The sequence below is a fragment of the Hyla sarda genome, chromosome 7 (genome assembly GCF_029499605.1).
Source record: "Hyla sarda isolate aHylSar1 chromosome 7, aHylSar1.hap1, whole genome shotgun sequence".
NCBI lineage: Eukaryota > Metazoa > Chordata > Amphibia > Anura > Hylidae > Hyla > Hyla sarda.
In genome coordinates this window covers 174,370,266-174,389,642 of record NC_079195.1, presented here as the reverse complement: position 1 = coordinate 174,389,642, position 19,377 = coordinate 174,370,266, and the positions used below count along the sequence as shown (strand labels likewise).

At 43.4% G+C, this 19,377-nt stretch overlaps 1 protein-coding gene across 4 annotated transcripts in view; it reads left to right on the top strand.

Moving 5' to 3' along the window:
* The first annotated feature begins 345 nt into the window (after positions 1-345).
* The window catches only part of POLR3A (RNA polymerase III subunit A), an 87,236-nt gene continuing 68,204 nt past the window's right edge, over positions 346-19,377 (top strand). The window contains exons 1-5 of one of the 4 annotated variants that reach the window (XM_056531349.1): positions 346-502; positions 3,101-3,236; positions 5,643-5,780; positions 7,094-7,265; positions 7,644-7,798. In XM_056531349.1, coding sequence (XP_056387324.1) covers positions 462-502; positions 3,101-3,236; positions 5,643-5,780; positions 7,094-7,265; positions 7,644-7,798 — 642 coding nt within the window. In that variant the 5' untranslated portion in view covers positions 346-461. Of the gene's footprint in view, positions 617-3,100; positions 3,237-5,642; positions 5,781-7,093; positions 7,266-7,643; positions 7,799-19,377 lie in introns of all 4 variants that reach the window. The other 3 variants (XM_056531352.1, XM_056531351.1, XM_056531350.1) reach the window with 3 other exon arrangements.

Here is a 19,377-nt window from a genome sequence, read left to right as displayed (position 1 = left end):
GACTATCTTGTTGCTACTCCCCTTGGAATATATCCCCCAAGCTTTGGACCCCTGAGGTACAATGGAGGCGGTTTATCAAAATCTATGTAGACTAAGAGTGGTGCAGACTGGTTGCTATGAGCAACTACACCACTCTCCCTCTACGCAGGTTTTTATAAATCTCCCCCAATGTCCATTCCCTGTTGTCAGATAATAGATAAAGACGTCAAGGAAACCACTTCTCTGACTTTTTCTGGGTTCAGTTCATGGAAAATAATCCATGTGTAAACTAAACCTGCAGTTTAGCTAGTGGCCTGACGATGGCGCTGCTTTTATTCGCGCATCTCGGCCTCTCCTCCCGCACCTTAGATTTCTATGGTGAGGTGAAAGGTCTACCGGAAGTGATAAACACAGCATGGAGGACTGAGCACCTGATGCACGTTTAGCAGTTCACGTGTGGAGTGAAGCTCGGGGGGGACAAGATGAAGGAACAGTTCAGAGAGACCGATGTCGCTAAGAAGATGTGAGTGACAGTGCGGCCGCGCAGGCGCACATCTGTTCAGTGTGTGTAATGTGACAACTGCCGTGACTTATCAATGGGGGAACATGACAGATGACAGGCGCCGCCTGCAGGCCAGTTAGTATTCGGGTGTCAGGGCTGGGGACGTGTATGTGTGCCCCAGCACATCTGACCCCTCTATGTTGCTGTATGGGGACACGGATCAGCTACTGTTCATACTGTTGTGACAGTTACTGTTGGATATGTCATTATTATTGTCAGATTTAATGTCATCAATGATTGATGCATCTCTGTCCACATGTCGTATTGATTATTCCCATTCAGGTCTCCCCAATCTTTGACCCACAAAGGAGAGCAGCGCCCTGGCGGACCTGACACCACCATGTCCCCATGCCATTGACTCTAATGGTGTTGTGTAATAGGATACCATGAATATGAAGCTTTTCCTGGTGATCCATAGGCTGATTCTATTCTTGGCAGATTGCACATAGGAGATTGCTAGTAAAATGCTGTTGTGGTGACTTAAGTTTTTATAATTAAAGTGTACCTGTTCCTTTTAAACAAAACTAAAAATGTCAATTGTCCTAGAAACATTTAATGGGGTACTATGCTGGAAAACACTATATTTTTTTTAAATCAACTGGTGCCAGGAAGTTAAACAGATTTGTAAATTACTTCTATTTAAAAATCTTAATTTCAAGTACTTATCAGCTGCTGTATACTACAGAGGAAGTTATTTTCCTTTCTGTCTAACCACAGGACTCTCTGCTGAATCTTTGTCCATTTTAGGAACTGTCCAGAGTAGGAACAAATCCCCATAGAAAACCTATCCTCTTCTGGATAGTTCCTGACATGGACAGAGGTGTCAGCAGAGAGCACTGTTGTCAGACAGAATAAAAAAATTAAAACTTCCTCTGGAGCATACAGCTGCTAAGTGCTGGAAGGATTAAGATTTTTAAATAGAAGTCATTTACAAATCTGGTTAACTTTCTGGCACCAGTTGATTTAAAGTAGCCCTTTAAAGAAAAAGAAAATTAGGCATTTAAGTTGCATGCTACTTAAAGGGGTACTCCAGCATTTAAAACCAGTATAGAGGAGTAGTGTCTGATCGTGGGGAGTCTTAGATCCCCGCCCCCCCCCCCCCCCAAACGATCTACAGAATGGGCCCTGAATCTCCCCGCTGCATGTGTTTGGCCCACACTTCATGCATTCTGTATAGGAGCATCACAGATACACCAGTGCTGTACTTAGATATTTTCTGGTGCTCCCATAGACAATTAATGGAGTGTGTGCTGTCCCCGAGCTCCTTGCCACCGTTCTGGAGATTGGGCAGGGGAGGTCAGAAGTTTTGATCAATAAGGGTCTCAGTGCTGAGACCCTGACTAATCTCTACATATAAACAGGCAAAGCGTGCAGAACTTCCCTTCATTGCTGGGTATAGCATAACAGATAATGGAGCGCAACAGTCAGACAGATTGAGTGCTGGGGAGTGAAGCGCAATGGAGATTTTGGAGATCTCAATACTAGAATTCCAACCAATCTAACACTTTTTACAAGTCTATGTGATGACTTGAATGACAGTTACTCTTTAGAGAGGGAGGAAGGCGCCTCATGTGCGGGATCAGTAGATCTTGCAGGTGGGGGTAGGGGACGGTAATTCCCAAGCCGCTTACCAAAGTTGGTTGTGCGCCCACACACAACAAGGTCAAGAGCAGAAGAGATATAGAAGAAGGTCCACTGCAGCCCTCCTGGGTAAGAGTAAAATCAAAACCGAATGACCAGGGAGTCAGGAGTTTATCTGGCGCAGTCCTCTCTGCGCTAGATAAACTCCTGACTCCCTGGTCATTCGGTTTTGAAGTTACTCTTTAGGGTAGAGTCACACACTCCGTATTTTGCGGCATATTTTCTGCATCTCATTTTGATGCCTATTGACTTCAATGGGTAGAAAAATACACAGCAGCAAAATATGGCACGTGTGACCCTACACTTAAAGAGGTTTTATAAAGACTCCTGACCATGTTATATTATATGCTATTCATTTAACTCCTATTTACACCATATGGGAGTTAAATAAAATCCAAAAATAAAACAGCACATTTAGCTGTTTCCACCTTTCGAACCACTTGCAGTTGTTGCAATCAGGCGGGATTGAAATGAATATGGCTTCTGCCTCTGGGACCTTCCCATATCTGGCCTATGTGGTATGTCCTGTGAATGTAAGATGAGAATACCTCTTTACCACTTTAAAGTTGCACATGATGTCATGAGATGCCCCTTTGAATAAATTACCACAGAGAGCAGTTCCTGAATTTAGGGGGACCGAGCAAAACCATGTATGACATAGTTGCCCATTTATTTTTATGATCACCTATAACTGCCCCCAGTGCAAATACCCTAACACTCAGGAGAGTCCGCATTTAAGCCACCAGCATTTTATTTTATACCACATAAAGAAAAATATGCACTACAAAATAATACAAAAAAATTCACCTTGAAAATAATTCCTGCTCACAAAAGGGTTAATTTTGTTACAGCAGTCACTTCTTTAGAACGTTTGCCAGTGATGGAGGATTGATCTTTGTTTCTCCCTTATGTCTCTAGAAGCCATATCTGCTTTGGGGTAAAGTCGGCAGAGCAGATGAGGCAGCAGGCGCACATCCAGGTGGTGAGCAAGAATCTGTACAGCCAGGACAACAACCATTCGCCGCTTCCTTTTGGGGTTCTGGACCATCGCATGGTGTGTAAATACACTGCAACTTGCTTTATCACTTATTTGGCTTATTTTGAAGCGTTTGATCCTTGTTCTATAAGGGTGCTTCCACACTGTAGTGTACAGTTGCTGGATCCGGTAGGGAGGGGCGAAAAACCGGCCGCTCCCGTATCCCAGCCGAACCCCATTCATTTCAATGAGCCGACCGCAATCAAACGCTGACTCCGGTTGTCTCATTTTTGCCCGTATACAGTTTTCTGCCGGACCTAAAACCGTGGTATACCACGGTTCTAGGTCCGGTCAGAAAACCGTATTCGGGGAAAAATGAGACAACCGGAGTCAGCGTTTGATTCCGGTCGGCTCATTGAAATGAATGGGTTTCGGGCCGGATCCGGCTGGGATATGGGAGCGGCCGGTTTTCGCCCCTCCCAACCGGAACCAGCAACCGTACACTACAAACTAGTGTGAAAGCACCCTAAGAAAGGTTTTGTCTAACACAAAAAATGTTGTTAGATTTTTTTTTATCATAAATAAATTATTATGGAACAAGTAATATTGGGACATTGCCTGGCAGTAGTCCAGGAATGTATTGGGTGATCTTTCTTACCAAAGTATTCCCATCTTATAAAGTGAATGCTTATTGTTAGGATTTACAATGACTTCATGATCAGTCATGGCCCAACCTCAGGAACGCTGCTGTAGCACTTCTTGCTCTTCTAAGTTTCCTGAGCGGGAAACTGTAGACTTCCCCACTCACTTGAATAGTGTTTCGCTGCAGTCCCCTGTACAGCTGCTGGACACTGTGCAAGCGAAGTATAAAGAGGATAGATAAAGTGTAGTGCTGCAACCCCTTTACTGTAATAAATGGAAGGGGTCCAGCGGTAAGACCCCTACAAATCATAATTCTGTGGAATATTCTAGTGATAAGCCATCACTATACTTACCTCCTGCCAGGAGGCAAGTATAGCAAAGAGGACTTCAAAATATGGCCGAATCTCCCGGCGCAGATGGGAACAAGAGGAGCAGGACAACAAAACCTTCAGGTGTGTAGCTTTAAAGGGGTACTCCACTGGAAAACATTTTTTTTTTTTTATCAACTGTTGCCAGAAAGTTAAACAGATTTGTAAATTATTTCTATTAAAAAATCTTAATCCTTCCAGTATTTATCAGCTGCTGTATGATCCACAGTAAGTTCTTTTGGTTTTGAATTTCCTTTTTGTCTGACCACAGTTCTCTCTGCTGACACCTCTGTCCATATCAGGAGATCTTTGCTATGGGGATTTGCTTCTTCCCTGGACAGTTCCTGACATGGACAGAGGTGTCAGCAGAGAGCACTGTAGTCAGACAGAAAGGAAATTTAAAAAAGAAAAGAACTTCCTGGGGAGCATACAGCAGCTAAGTACTGGAAGGATTAAGATTTTTAAATAGAAGTAATTTACAAATCAATTTAACTTTCTGGCACCAGTTGATTTAGAAAAAAATGTTTTCCAGTTGAGTACCCCTTTAATGATCCAAAATGCAACATGTTTCGCTGCGCATGCGCAGTGAAATGTGTTGCATTTTGGATCATTAAAGGAGTATTCCGGGATTTTTTTTTTTTATTTGACCATGCTACAGGGGCTGTAAAGTTAGTTTAGTTCATAATATAGTGTCTTTACCTGTGTGTGACGGTTTTCTCACAATTCTTATGTGATTTTCATCCCAATATTTATTTTTACCAGCATAAAAAATGACTGCTCTCTCTGATTTTTCCCAGCTTGCAATGTGGTTGAGACCTGACTCACTAGTCAGCTGATGACAGGGAGCCTGTCTGCTTCAATGGGTGGAGGAATCAATCTGCAACTAATGCAACAGCTGTAGGCACCCTGATTGAAAACCACAGGTCTGCAGCTCATTTATGTTTCAATGGGTGGGGTAGCTGATGTGTGGGAAGGAGGAAAATGGAATCATGGGATTTGTAGGCAAACAAGAAAACTGAAAACAGGAAATACAAGTTCACAGAAAGCTAGCCACAGTGTTATGTAATCTCACAGCATAGCCATTTACCCCAAGACAAGCGCAGATCCTTCCTAAGCATGTCCATTACTGTCTGCCAGGTACGTACAAAAATCACCTTATGCTGGATAACACCTTTAAAGCTACTCACCTGAAGGATTTGTTGTCCTGCTCCTCTTGTTCCTATCAGTGCCGGGAGATCCTGCCATATTCTGAAGTCCTCTTTGCTATCACCTTTGAGCATTACTCTATGACCGATAAAATCAACAGGTTCTCTGTGCTGCTCAGAACAGGTCTTCCAGAGTGGGATATGCAGTTTGCAACCACTTTCTGCTGTGGCAAAGAATAGAGGATCCTAAACACAAAGTTGACTCAGAATTCTCTCATATGGTTTATGAAAATCCAATCCCTTTTTATATTTTTTTTGTCCATTTTTAGGGTACTAGTGAGAAGGATCGCCCCTGCCTGACCTGTGGGAAGAATTTGGCTGACTGTTTGGGTCATTATGGATACCTAGATCTTGAACTACCTTGCTTTCATGTAGGCTACTTCAAGGCTGTCATTGGCATTTTACAGGTAAGCTATTTATTGCAATACTGCATTAAAGGGGTACTCCGGTGGAAAACATTTTTTTTTTTTTTTTTAATCAACTGATGCCAGAAAGTTAAACAGATTTGTAAATTACTTCTATAAAAAAAAAAAAACTCAATCCTTCCAGTACTTATTAGCGGCTGTATACTACAGAGGAAATTCTTTTCTTTTAGGATTTCTTTTTTAATGGCCACAGGGCTCTCTTCTGACACCTTTGTCCATGTCAGGAACTGTCCAGAGCAAGAGAAAATCCCCATAGCAAACATATGCTGCTCTGGATAGTTCCTAAAATGGACAGAGGTGTCAGCAGAGAGCACTGTGGTCATGCCAGAAAAGAAATCCTAAAAAAAGAATTTCCTGTGTACTATACAGCCACTAATAAGTACTGGAAGGAGTAAGAATTTTTAACAGAAGTAATTTCCAAATCTGTTTAACTCCTCGGGCACCAGTTGATTTAAAAAAAAAAAAAAAAAAAAAGTTTCCCACCGGCATACTCCTTTAAACGTATTATGCTATGTTCAAACAAAAGATTTTAATTAGACTGCAGCAGAAGTGTGAGCGAGCTTAGATGAGGATTGATCCCACTGGCATTTGATGTGGCTATGGCTACATTCACATCACGATTGTGTGATACGGCTGCTGGATCTGGTGGGAGAAAAAAAACAAACAAACAGCCGGACCGGCACCGCATCCCAGTCATTTAAATGAGCTGTACGGAGTCATATAGCGACTCAGGTCGGGTCATGCTTGGACCGTATCCGGTTTTGTTGTTGGGCTGAAATCAGTGGTCTGCCAATCCGGCAATAATACTGATTTTTACAAAGATTTACTGACTTTCCAGGTTGAGTGTTTTTGATTAGGTTTTGATCAGATTGCAATCCATTTTTGGCTGTTTTCCATGAAACCCTTGACCAAGATTGACCACTTTTCATTTTCATTTATAGTTTATTTAGTTGGTCTTTTTGCTTGCTTCTTTTTAGTGTTGTTAGAAAAGTTTATGATGTTACATGAGAAATCAGTACGCTGTTAATGTAGGGGTTTTATGAGATTTAAAAATAGTATTTTTTGGCCTAGAAAAGTTACAATTCTTGTCCATGGATAAATACTAGGAGTAGTAGTTTTGTAGAGATTCTTTTTTAAGCTCTAATTTCATGGGATAAATGTGAGCTCACTTACAGAAATGTGTGTCTGTTTTCAATGGTTTTTGACTGTAAAGCATATGGACACCGCTTACTCATGACAGATAAACTTGAATATAAATGTTTGATCAGACAGCATATTTTCACTGTTTTTTCCAGATGATCTGTAAGACCTGCTCCCATATTATGCTAAACACAGAAGAGAAGAAACAATTCTTGGATTACTTGAAGAGGCCAGGCCTTGCATACCTGCAGAAGAGAGGACTTAAAAAGAAAATATCTGAGAAGTGTCGCAAAAAGACAATTTGTTTGTACTGTGGAGCCTTCAATGGTTAGACATTTTTTATATATATATAATTTTAGTTTTGTTATAAAAGTGACATATGAAGGTAATGCTTTTTTTTGGTGTCCAACTTTCTGGAAACTGCACAGAATTATTGCAAAGGGTTTCATGATGACACCTTTGTCTTTGAGCGAATTCTGTATCATAGAAGTCATTTATTGTACATTTTATGTTTTGTTTATTTTTTTTTTTAAGTTTACAATAGCTTTATTACTGGCAATATCAGGCAGCCTTTTGCCCCCTCATGTGGGCATAGTTTTAAAGTTTTATAATCAATGTTTTTATTGTAGTTTTATAGTTTTAGTCACATGCTGCAACCATAACTTTAAAACATACCCACAAATGATTTTTGTTTCTCATTTGCAGGTCCGGTGAAGAAGTGTGGTTTGCTCAAAATCATTCATGAAAAGTACAAGACCACTAAAAAAGTGATAGACCCTATGGTGTCTCAGTTCTTACAGTCATTTGAGAATGCTATAGAGCATAACAAGGAGGTGGAGGCTCTATTAGGACGAGCACAAGTGAGTTAATTTTCTGTGCGTTTGTTTGACATAACCTATAGCACTTGCTCCGATTTATCTGTGTTCCTCTTGAATTACTGTCAAGTTATCCTCTGTGTTTTCACAAATGTTTAAGTATTTTTATCCTATATTTAACCCTGGTTATTGTTTAAAATGGTTATCCAGCCTCACATAATTGATGAGTTATCCTACCGATAGATTATCAATATTAGATTGGCGGAGCTCTGACTTCTGGTAGCCCTGGTAATCAGCTGTTTAAAGGGGCAGCAGTACTTGAGCTGGTGATTGGCAGGGACAAGTACTTGTAAAAATCAGTTGCAGCGCTTGCACGACTGCCACAGTCCTTTCAAACAGCTGTCAGCACTGCCATCCTGAAGCACTATAAGTCCCAGTTGACTTCAGTTAGCAAGGCTCAGACTGGTGCTGATCAACCTGAAAAAAAATTAGTCAGTGAATGAATGGAGGGGGTGTGGTGATGTAATTAGGGGGCGTGGCCATGACATTGCGTCCCCGTCTCGGAGGCAGCGCCCAGCACAGAATGTCAGAATGCTGCAGCGGGATCGTGGGGGTCCCGAGGTTGCGGGACCCCTGCGATCATGCATCCTATGCCCTATCCTTTGGATAGGGGATAAGATGTATAAACCCGGAATACCCCTTTAACTTCTTAGGGTTCCAGATAACCAAAATGTATCCAAAGTTGTCATCAACCCTGAGGCTAATAAATTATACATACATCAACAGGCAGGTTGTTGCATGCTGCAGCAATCTGTGCTAAAATTAGACAACCAAGTTTCTGAGAGAACCACTCTACCAAGGTAGATGGCACAGAGCAGAGATACTTGGTATCACTATATGGGGAAAGAGCATGTCACTTTGTTGGCTAGCAAAGCCAGAGTGTCTTAAAAGCCACCAGCAAGGTTTCAGGACAGTGTGTTACAGGACAACAAGGTTGCAGTTATCAGTGAGTATATCCCTGTAAAGTCCGTAGATACAGTAAAGCCGCCTTGCTTCCGGTAATGGTTCACAGTGTAGCGCTCCTACCCGCAGTGGCGGGGAGCCGTCTGATAGTATCGGCTACAGAGCGCTCAGTAGCCTATAGTATCAGACAGCTCCCTGCCACTGCGGGTAGGAGCGCTACACTGTGAACCATTACCGGAAGCAAGGTGGCTTTAACTGTATCTACGGACTTTACAGGGACATACTCACTGATGACTACAACCTTGTTGTCCTGTAACACGCTGTCCTGAAACCTTGCTTGGGGTACACTATGTATTGGGTGTTCTCCCCATATATGTAACCATGGTTCTCAGTTTATAAACTGTCTTATGTGTGCAATAATTCTAATGCTTGGTGGGCTTAGTACAATAGCCATTACACCAGGAACTTTTGCTTGAGAGGTCCCCTGATGACACCACATTACTGTGGCAGAAACGCGTTGGGTCTATGCTGATAGCATTAGTTTGCAATAAATTTTGATAAATCCACATTATGTGGTAAATCTTTAATATTTTCATTATTTGGTGCTGGATTTATTTATGAGCACTTTTTGGTTACTCTGGTGGCTTTTAAAACATATTTATTAAAAGTTAAGTCCTATGGAGTTCCCTCCGATCAGCACAAGTTTTTGTTGTTGATAATCTTTTTGGAACCAACAATATACAGGTAAATCCGCCATACAGTACAGAGGGGATAATGTATACTTGTAAAAGTAGAACTGATACAAAGTGCAAAGAAAGTAGCCCAAATGAATACTCTAAGGTGACAATTTAGTATAGCAGTTGATCATAATGATAGTCAAATTGGGGTGATATTATTGAATATAGATGATACTATTACTACCCCTTAGACATAAACATATCAGCACTTGTCCTACAATCAAGGACTATAGAAAAAGTGCTACAAGTAACAAAAACATAGCTAGTTAAAGCACAAAGATCATTACATTATATCTTCCAAAAAAGCCAGTTATAGCACAGCCAATTTAACCTCAATTAGTATGTAGCAAAGAAACCATAAATGATACTTATCAGTCAGTTTAACCGGTCTGCAAGAAAGACTTAAGGTGTCCCTTAAGGTGTTCCAACACGTTTCACGCCCCCTGTTCATCAGGGGACGGTCAGGGGGCTAGATGATAAAGGAAGACAATCCGTCTGATGGCCAGATGAGGAGCAAGAGGGATGAAAGCTGCTGGTGGCCATGTTGAGGTGCCAGATTTCCGGGTTTAAATACAGAGGAAGGTACCTGCCTTATTCTTAGCCCATCCAATGAGATGATTCTCTGAAAATGCGCTTAAATAATTGGGTGTGAATGCTCAGATAGACAGGAGTGTCTGACCTGATGTAAAGCTGGAGTCCGCGTCAGACGCCGACCCGATGCGTAATTTCCGGTCTGCAGAAATATCCCTAATGCAGGGATATCACCACCGCTGTGCGGACTTCTGGTCCGGGCCTGGTTGCGATCACATGACCAATGTCACGTGCGCAATCACATGATGTATACACTGGTCACGTGCTGGAGATTAAGGCCCTGAGGTGCCACTGATCTATATCTATAGATCCATGATGTCCCTTTCTGCATCAGCCGTTTGTCCAGATCACCCCCACTTGGGGAAGGACAAATGACTTCCAAAGCTGAGAGAGAACAAGTTCCGGGATCTCCCCCATGAATAAGACATATGTGTCATGCTAGGGGTGTATCCTGCTGATGCAAGATGTCATTAACATGTTCACATATTCGGCGGCGGAACTCCCTAATAGTCTTGCCAATATAGTCTTAGGGACAACCACATTGGCACAAATAGACTAGACCCTTAGTCCGACAATTGACAAAGTCTCTTGACACAAAGACCTCACCCGTGGTAGAACTGACATTGATCTTAGTTTTGCGCATAAAACTGCATGCTTTACAGCCACTACATCTGTGATTGCCAATAACCCAACGATGAAGCCAGGTGCCCGGTTGAGCCGGTTGTGTGTAGTGGCTGTGGGTGAGTCGATCTGCCAAATTTTGACCCCTCCTATACGTGACCAGGGGGCGGTCTGAAATGGCTCCATCCAGAAGGGGGTCTGCCAGCAATATGGACTAGTTCTTATAGAGTATCTTAAGAATTTCCCTTTTACCAGTGTCAAAGGTGCCTATGATCCTCATAGGGCCAGCCGTAGGTTTTGGTGGAGGGGGGGGGGGGGGGGGGGGGTCAATAAGTCTGCTCAATTTCTATTCCGGGCAAAATGGAAAGCATCCTGGAGTATAACTGCTGAGTTACCTAGTCTATGAAATCTGTCCCGAAGCTTTCCAGCCTCTTGATAAAACTCTTGATCTGTAGAGCAATTCCTCCAGACCTGTAGGTATTGGCCCTTTTGGAATACCCTTTTTGAGAGCAGGCGGATGAAAGCTGGTCCAGTATAACAGGCTGTTTGTTGCAGTTGATTTGCGGAATAGGGTGGAAGATAAACCCCCCTCTGCGTTTTTGGAGATTTGAACATCCAAGAAGGCCAGGATTTGTACATTAATCTCTTAAGTAAAACGTAATCCCAAAGTAGTAGTATTCAGATGCTCCATGAAGCTGAGAAAAAGTTCTCGCGTGCCAGACCATAAGACAAAAATATCATCAATACAAGATGATATACTGGGACCAGGTACATGTGTCTGGTAAGAAGACTTTGCTTAGTGTTGAAAGCCATGAACATATGGGGTTCATCACTTTCCTAACATCCATCTAGTCATCGTCTATAAGAGATGCTTCCAGAATGTTGTTGCTCAACCAAATCCACTGTCTGGTTTATAAAATCTTAGTATGAAAAAGTAATCCATTCACCTTCACCTCACTATGGAAAACAGTGTTTTTAGCCAAAACCAGGAGTTTAGCTGACACAGAGAAAAACAATTTTTTTTTTCTGTTTTTGACTCTCTATTGGCATAGCATGGGGGGTGCTGAGGGGGCAGGAAGAGGGCAGTTGCGCAGAGTGTAAAGTCCTTAGGAGTGCAAAGTCTGGCAGTGGATACAATGGCCCTCATTTGCTATTGCAAACTCGACATGTTTTGTCCGGTTGTGCACCATATTCTGTCGCATTGGGCCAGAAATTCTGTCTGTGCCAGATTTTGCGCCAGAGTTGAGAAAACTAACTCTCCATTTTGCTAAGAGAACCCGAAAAAGGGGAGTGGTCTCCGAAAAGGGGCGTCTTCCTTTCATTTTCACAAAAACCCAACATATTTACTAAGGTTTCCAGATAAAATGTGGTGGATTTAAGCTGAGGAAAACCCTACAGATCAGAACAGGTGTGTAAAAAATAAAAAAGGAAACATAGGAAAATAAATTGTAGGAAATTAAAACCCACAAAGAAACCTACACTTCACTCTTAGTAAATAAGGGCCTCCTGCTCTTGTGTCAGAACAATTCTGTATTAATGTTTATTTAGTTTGTGCTATGCTGAAAAACATTGGCAGTAGCAATATCACAGTGAGTGAATGAACTATGGTAAAAGTCACCAAAGATATATATTACTGCCTCCTTATTAGCTCTATATACATATAGGGGGGGCATTCATCATTGGCTTTACACCACTTCAATGTTGTAAATGTCCCTGCAAATTTTACACAATTGCATTTTTTGCAAAAAAAAATTGTGCAATTTTCGGTAGAACATCTTTCAGTTGTCTACTGTTTGGTGCACCGTACACAATTTTTTAAGTGGAGCTGTATTTATTACTTGCGCAAATTAAATTTAGAAGGTTTTTTATTTGTTTATTTTTCCTCCTCCAACCTTGCTTAGGCTGGGTTCACACCACGTTTTTGCAATACAGTTCCCATATCAGGTTTTTGATAAAAAAAAAAACAAAAAAAAACGGATTCCTCAAAACTGGACTAAACTGTATCAAAACGTGTGTACAAATTTTAACCTGTATACGGTTTTAAAAAATGATGTCCAGTTGCATCCGTTTAAAAAAAAGTGTACGTTTTAAACTTTTTACTCAATTAGGAATAAAGTTTTACTGGTTTGATTGAAATTCCAAGAAAAAAAACTGTGCAAAGTCAAAAACTGTATGGTGAAAACCGGATGGAACCGTACGCACATACGGTTCTGTACTGTTCCCATTGAAAAGTATACATTTCAATACGGTTTTTCACCCGGACTAAAAACCGTAGTAGGCTACAGTTTTGGGTACGGGAAAAAAAACTGACAAAACCGCACAGGATGCAAAGTGGACACAACCTGATGCATCTTTTGGCATATGGTTTTCATTGGAGAGTCAATGCATACGGTTTTCAATATGGTTCCGTACTGTTTTCAAATTGAAAACATGTATGAGAACTGTATTGCAAAAACGTGGTGTGAACCCAGCCATAGACTGACACATAGAGATGGAGAGGGGAATTTATCAAGCAATGTAGATGGCTTTTTTTCATCTGAATTTGTTTCAGGAAAGGTCGCATGCTGGTTCCGTGTGACTTTTCCTGCTACATTTTATGTAGAATGTTTAATTATGACCTTGAAATAATCCGATTTAGATCACTTTGTGCAGTGGTAACTAATTTATTGTGAGCGACATTTCTGCGAAAAGTCACAAAAAAGTCACGGACCATATTTAGAAGAAATCACAGGGCAATTTAACCCTGCCTTATATCACTCCATGCGACAATTATATTAGGGTCCGTGGGACTTTTAATACAATTGTTGCAGGGCCTGCCACTGCTCTTCAACCTTTAAACTGAGCAGTTCAGCGGGCAGTCATCAAAGTTCGTGCGCCATTTGATAAATTTGGTGCACGGTGACCACTTTGCCCGCAACCTTTTTAATCTAAAGTGAACAAAAACAAAGTTCACTTTTGATAAATGCCCCTTGGAAGCCCAGCCCTGTGCATTGGTAATGCAGAGGGGGAGGAAGAATGCAGATCTTTTTATGCATATTGCTGGTTCTCCTGGTATGAACGGTGGTGGTATTGCCAGTTCTTCCAGCTTGGCCCAGTCAATATCTTTGAAAAAAGGATCTGATCAGATGCAGCCATGATATCCCAATCTTCTTTGGGTCTGCGGACAGCATCTCCTTTTATAATGTCTTAAGCACTGCTGTCAAGATTGAGTTTGGGGCTTCTTGATTTTGGTTTGGAGTACCCTTTTTCAGATGTTTTGATGGTATTTACTCCTTTCTACACCTCTGCCACCCTCTTCTTGAATTGGAGGTTTCTTAAAGGGGTACTCCGGTGCTTAGACATCTTATCCCCTATCCAAAGGATCGGGGATAAGATGCCTGATCCCGGGAGTCCCGCTACTGGGGACCCCCGTGATCTTGCACGCGGCACCCCGTTTTTAATCAGTCCCTGGAGTTTGTTCGCTCCGGGTCTGATTACCGGCGACCACAGGGCCGATGGCATGTGACGTCAAGCCTACGCCCCCGTGTGAAGTTACGCTCCGCCCCTCAATTCAAGCCTACAGGAGGGGGCGTGATATCTGTCACGCCCCCTCCCATAGACTTGCATTGAGGGGCGGAGCGTGAGGTCACACAGGCCGGCCCTGTGATCGACAGTAACCAGACCCGGAGCGAACATACCCTGGGGACTGATTACAAACGGGGTGCCGCGTGCAAGATCACGGGGGGTCCCCAGCGGCGGGACTCCCGCGATCAGGCATCTTATCCCCTATCCTTTGGATAGGGGGGGGATAAGATGTCTAAGCACCGGAGTACTCCTTTAAGAAACCTCCAATTCAAGAAGAGGGTGGGAGAGGTGTAGAAAGGAGTAAATAACATCAAAACAGATGTCTATGCACCTGAGAACCCCTTTAATTTTGGTTCAAAGGCCAAAATCTGCCCCCAACAGTTACCAATGGAAAACTGAGCAACTGATCACACTCTTGATGTCAAAAAAGAACATAGCTAGTGCCAGTTGATTTTTGTTACATTATCACATAATTTATTTCTTTACATGCTATGTAGTGTGAAACTACAGTACCTTAAGCTTACCATGACCACACTGATGCCAACCATTAACCCTTTAGATGCTGTAATCCATGCTGAACACTGTATCTAAAGCTGTTAACGGCTTTGGGGGAAAAATAAAAGTAATGTTTATAAGCCTCTCCCAAATAAAACATTTAATCACCCCCTTTCCCCATTTTCCAAATAAAAAATGTAATCAATATTTTGTATAGCTGTGGCATAAACAGGAAAAAAAAAATTCTGATCTTTGGTCACATCCCAGATAATTTGATTAAAAGGGGATCAAAAAGTCACATATACAAAAAAAATTGGACCAATAAAATCCTCAGATTATGTACAGCCAGCTATATGGAAAAGGAGAATGTTATAGGGATCTGTATAAGACAATGTTAAACATGCTCCTTTTCCTTGAAAATGTTGTTTTATTTTTTAGTACAGTAACAGACAAGTATACAAGTATTTTTTTTTTTTTTTTTTTTTTTTTAGTTAGGCTGACAAATCTGGACCAGAGTACATTTTTTATATTCTCTGTTATACAATTATGTATGCTACTATAATAAAGCTTCCATAACGTTACATTTACTATCACTGCAAATTCTGGGAAACTTAAATGGGCACTATCACCAAAACTATATATTTTTAAAACAATAGAGCCATAGAAAATAAGTATATCTCTAATACTATTTCATAATTTGTTTTCCCACAGTTTCCCTATAAAAGTGGCCACTAGAAGTCCTCATAAAATGTTCCCCACCTGTTACTATAGTCTTTCCGACATTAGCAACATCAGCGTCTGTCGGAATACAGGAAGTGAAAGTGGGGGCTTTATAAGCCTGTGTGCTCTCCCTGTGAGGATCTCCGAACACAGACAGCAGAGGCGAGCGGGCAGTGAGTGAGCTGCTGTGAGTGGCTGAGAGGAGGCCACACCCCCTCTACAGCTCAAGTGAGAGAAGAATGATTCAGTACAGAGCTCAGTCTATAGCATAGAGAAGGAGCAAGTCTGACAGCATGTTCATCCTCATACAGCAACAGTACCCTGGTAGTAAGGAGATGGGGAGGGGGTTTGTTAGTGTGCCAGCTCAGTAGTAAGGAGATGGCAAGGGGAGGGGGTTTGTTACAATTTGCACCTCTGTAGTAGGGATCGACCAATATGGATTTTTTAGGGCCGATACTCTGTGGGGGTAAGGTAGATGCCAATACTGATAACGTCCAAAATCGGGAATATCGGCCGATAATATCGGCCAAACCGATAATCGGTCGATCCCTACTCTGTAGTAAAAAGATGTCACAAGGAGGATGTTTGTTAGTGTGCCAGCCCAGTAGTAAGGAGATGGCATGAGGAGGAGGTTTGTCACAGTGTGTCACCCCCATAGTAAGGAGATTACATGAGGAGGAGGTTTGTTAGTGTGGCACCCCAGTATTTAAAAGATTACATAAGGAGGAGGTTTGTTACAGTGTCACCCCTGTAGTAAGCATGGGAAAGCTGGATAACATACATGTTGACAGCCATATTGCTTGTCATTTAGCTTTACTACATAGAGGCCTGCATTGTGATTGGTATACCGCAGGATCCAAACCAAAACGTGTGGGCGGACAGAAGGCTGCGGCGGGTGGTCAGGCGCAAATCCTGCACCACCATGGCAGTCTCAATATAAGTCCGACTCAGTGATTGTCTCACAGTGCTCCTCCCAGTACTCCCCCTGCCCCCACCACACCACTATTTTGTGGCGCACTCAGCCTGCCCTGGAGGATAGTCTGCTCTGTACTCCATCTTCTCCCGCTGGCCCGGTAGGTCAGAGCTGCCACCAATGTTACTCACACCTCACACACAGTGCGCTGTGCGGCGGCCCCAGTTGGGTATGTAAGTGATTGCATCCGTTGGTGATCCTCCCAGCCAGGGCCTCTGTCTGCACTGCTATTCACATAGGGGTAAATGCACTGCAGAGAATTGCACCCTAGTGTCTTCTACAGCCGCCCAGGGTGCAATGCTCTGCAGTCTGCACATACCCCTCATGTGTATGGCAGTGTGTATGCATGTACATTCCTATACAGGTGGGGGTATGTGCAGTGCATTGCACCCTAGTCTGTATAGGAATGTACATATACACACTGCTATACACAAGGGGGGGGGGGGGGGGATGTGCAGACTGCAGAGCATTGCACCATAGGGAATTCTATACACCCCTCACATACCCCCACTTGTATAGGAATGTACACTAAACACACTGCTATACACACACATGGGGAGCATTGGATCAGTCAGTGAGCCAGGGCCTCTGAGTCTGCAGTCACTGCTATTCACATCTGTACATACACTAGAGTGCAATGCTCTACACATACCCTCCATGTATAGCAGGGTGTGTACTACACATACTACTATATATTGGAAGTATGTGCAGAGCATTGTACCCTAGTATCTGTACATTGCTATGTTAGCGGGCGGGATTGGACAAAAATCATCGGGAGTGGGATTAAAAAACCTGTCCCGCGCAGGGCTGTACAACATAGTGTATAAGGAGAACAGCAGGCAAACTCCAGTAATCCTTCTTCCTCTCTGTGTAACGTGCTGCTTAAAACCAGGGAGGAAAGGGTTAGAGCAGAGTGCAGTGATTGGCTGACAGCTCAGTGACACAGTGAGGGAGGAAGTTTAGTCATGTACAGTGAGGGCAAGAGAGGGACACGCCCCCTGCCAGAGATAAGATGGAAATTCAGTGTGATCTGATTATAAGGTGATTTAAAAGAAATAAAGAAGCTAGACACATAAAAGTTATATGTACATGATCAGGATGAGGTACTGAGTAACATAACTTTTTTTCTGGTATATTATAGGTTCCCTCACCTCATGAATACAATCTGTCAATATTTTTCATAGGAATACATAACAGAGCTAGACATTCTTTACATGTGCAATTACATCATACAGCATTTTTATAATTTGTCATCATTTCTCTATCGGCTCAATTGGGGGACACAGACCGTGGGTGTATGCTGCTGTCTCTAGGAGGTATGACACTATGGCAACCAAGAAGCCGGCTCCTCCCAGCAGGATATACCCGCCTCACATGTGCGCTCGGGCCAAGGAGCGGGCGCCATTACAGACTTCTTGTTAATGCTTTAGCTCCTCCCACCCAGGGCCGCCGAAGCTTCTCTGGGCGCGAACTGTACACCAATCAGCGCTGTGCGCGCGAATGGTGGCAGGGGCCAATCAGCGGTGCCCCCTGCTCTTAACACGCCCCTCACTTGCTATTGGCCGGCATTTCTCCTCTTTGACAGCCTGCAGACCACCACGGGTTCGAGTCCAGGGGTGGGACAGAGTGTTACAGTGTTGTGGTTTAATTTTTTAAATAAGCCATTGTGGTCTATGGGGATCTCAAGGCATGTGAAACAGTAAGATAAGCAGACTGTATCAGCAACACAGTGAAATGGAACACAGTCTTGGGTGAGAGAGGCCCAGAACGGCCTCCCTCTAAACAGTTAACTGGAGTGTTAGCCACTCCATTCTCTTTCTCTCTGTCTCTGTCTCTCTTTCTCTCCCCCCCCCCCCATGCCCGACCTCTTCCAGGGCTGCTTTACCTGGAGAACTTGTGGATGATGTTTCTGATTCGGCCTCCGACTCAGAGGACCGCACGGATGTCCTGATGGGGTGTACTCAGTGGTTGCGGCCATAACAGACACCTTCCATCTAAAGGACCCAGGAACTTCGGACGTGGCTCCAGAAGTCTCCTTCTCTGTGCCCGACCGGCACTCAAGACTTTCAGCTCTCGCATTGAATTTTATGCCCTGCGGGTATCCGCCTGAAGTCACCCTGACAAGATGTTTCAGGAAACGAAGAAGGTTCAAGCGTTGTATTCCTTCGCCGTGGATCCGCCGGTATCCTGCCTCTCTAAGGCGCCTACCCTGCCGTTGGCTGATGCGGCTGCCTTCAAGAATCCAGCGGACATGAAGGTGGATATTTTGGCAATCTCTGCCCTTGAGGCAGCAGGTTTTTCCTGTTTTTGCTTCTGCCTGGGTGTCAAAGGCCCTTTTTGTATGGTCTTCCAACTCCGCCAGGGTAGTCTTCAAGATCCCTCCGGAGGATTTATTTAATCTAGCTCTCCGATGCTCTGCAGCCGGAGATTTTTCTGTGTTCTGCTTCCATGTGCAGCCACTGTGCTTCCTTTACCACAAGCTACCTGGTAGCCACCGTCCCTTCATGCGGCTTTAAGCCTGGAATGCGGACGCCACCTTCAGGAAGTGAGGCGAAAAAAGAGTTCTTTATTACCTCTGGTAAGACTCACAGAACCGCTTTCTGTCATGAGTTCTCCTTCCGGTTCTGCGGACCTTTGATACCAACAAGGGTACCAACAAAGGGTCCAGCCAGGCGCCTTCATGGGTAGAGGGCTCCTCTTTCCGATCCCATTAGTCCCAGAGGTCGGCTATCCATTCCGGACGTTTGGCGGCCCCATCAGGCACCCGTAGGCCTTCCTCGGCCTGAAGGGTCGTCCCCACCCGCCGACCTCTCTCGGGTGGTTGGTCGCCTCTTACCCTCCGGGATGCCTGGAAATGCAACTTCAGGGGAATGTTTTCAAGGTTTATTCCAACCTCTCTGTGGTCTCCAAGAAAGGCGTTTCTGTTCGCCCAGTCTTGGTTCTCGAGTATCTCAGCCAGC